This window comes from Fukomys damarensis, unplaced genomic scaffold (assembly GCF_012274545.1).
Source record: "Fukomys damarensis isolate Sample0158 unplaced genomic scaffold, DMR_v1.0_HiC HiC_scaffold_23, whole genome shotgun sequence".
Lineage (NCBI taxonomy): Eukaryota > Metazoa > Chordata > Mammalia > Rodentia > Bathyergidae > Fukomys > Fukomys damarensis.
This window is the reverse complement of record NW_022900935.1, coordinates 18052267-18053423: the sequence shown is the minus strand read 5'-3', so window position 1 is coordinate 18053423 and position 1157 is coordinate 18052267. Positions and strand designations below refer to the sequence as shown.

The window sequence follows — 1157 nt, the reverse complement described above, 5'->3', positions numbered from 1 at the left end:
TTTGGTATCGGGGATTGAACTCGGGTCCTTGCACTTGCAAGGCAGGCCACCAAACTGCTGAGCTAAATCCCCAGCCCTGAAGTACTTATCTTTGCAGAAAAGCAATTTGAAGATCATGAACATGTTCAAGGCCTTGGGATTGATATGGGATTTGAATGTTGGTTGTCTGACCCTGCTATTCTTGGATTTTGTACTGTGTACACTGAACCATTTTCATTGATATGTTTGAAGTTATTTTCATTAGGGGAGCCTATGGCATGTGTGCTGCAGCAGCTCTTTGGATCATTGAAAGCTCTAAAAAGTTTGCCATCACTTTACTAGGCCATATAAAGCAAGAATAGTAGGAAAGTTAATCTGTTTATTAATGTAATGAATTTTATTACTTATTTATGTATTTGGTTTTTTGAGACAGGGTCTTATGTAGTTCAGATTGACCTTATGCTCACTGTGTAGTCCAGGCTGGCCTTGAACTTGGAGGTCCTCCTGCACCACCCTCCAGAGCACTGGGATTATAGGCGTGTGCTGCTTTGAAATGAATTTCATTTTTATTTACCTTTTTTTTGGGGTACTGGGGATCAATTAAACTGGACCTTGTGCTTTAGAGTGTAATGGTTTTTTGCGGGGGAGGTACCAGGAATGGAACTCTGGTCCTTGTGTTTGTGAGGCAGATGGCGGCATCACTGAGCTAAATCCCCAGTCCTGTAATAAATTTTAAAGTAAAAAAAATTTGTACTAATTGGGATGTATGATTGTTACTACTTAAACAATCTGAATAGCTACTTTTAAAATAGCCTTTTGTGGAAATATTCTTTCTAGCACAGTTAACAAGTTTTTATTGTTTTATTGTCATGTGAAGTTTTAATTCTTAAGCATGTTCAGATAAATTTTAATCATTTCAACCTTTTCTTTCCTCTAGGAGCGTCAAGGTCGTGGGAAGTAAAATGCAGTTCTGCACAGACTGCAGCAACGGTTGCATCTGCAAATCCTAAGAGGAAAAAAAATGACCTTGAAGAGAATTAGGACTTTTTTCTTAATTTCATTGACTTCAGAGACGATTGCAGACTTGCAGTTTAAGTATTGGAATTTCACAAAAGACATAGGACTTAACTGGAAAATGAAAAAAAAAAAAAAAAAAAAAAAAAAAAAAAAAAAAAAAA

The 1157-nt window shown here is 36.7% G+C and overlaps 1 protein-coding gene across 1 annotated transcript in view; it reads left to right on the top strand.

The window, feature by feature from the left end:
* The window catches only part of Ythdf2 (YTH N6-methyladenosine RNA binding protein 2), a 30173-nt gene extending 29021 nt beyond the window's left edge, over positions 1-1152 (top strand). The window contains exon 4 of the mRNA XM_010632136.3: positions 917-1152. Coding sequence (XP_010630438.1) covers positions 917-940 — 24 coding nt within the window. The 3' untranslated portion in view covers positions 941-1152. The remainder of the gene's footprint in view (positions 1-916) is intronic.
* The last annotated feature ends 5 nt before the right edge of the window (positions 1153-1157 follow it).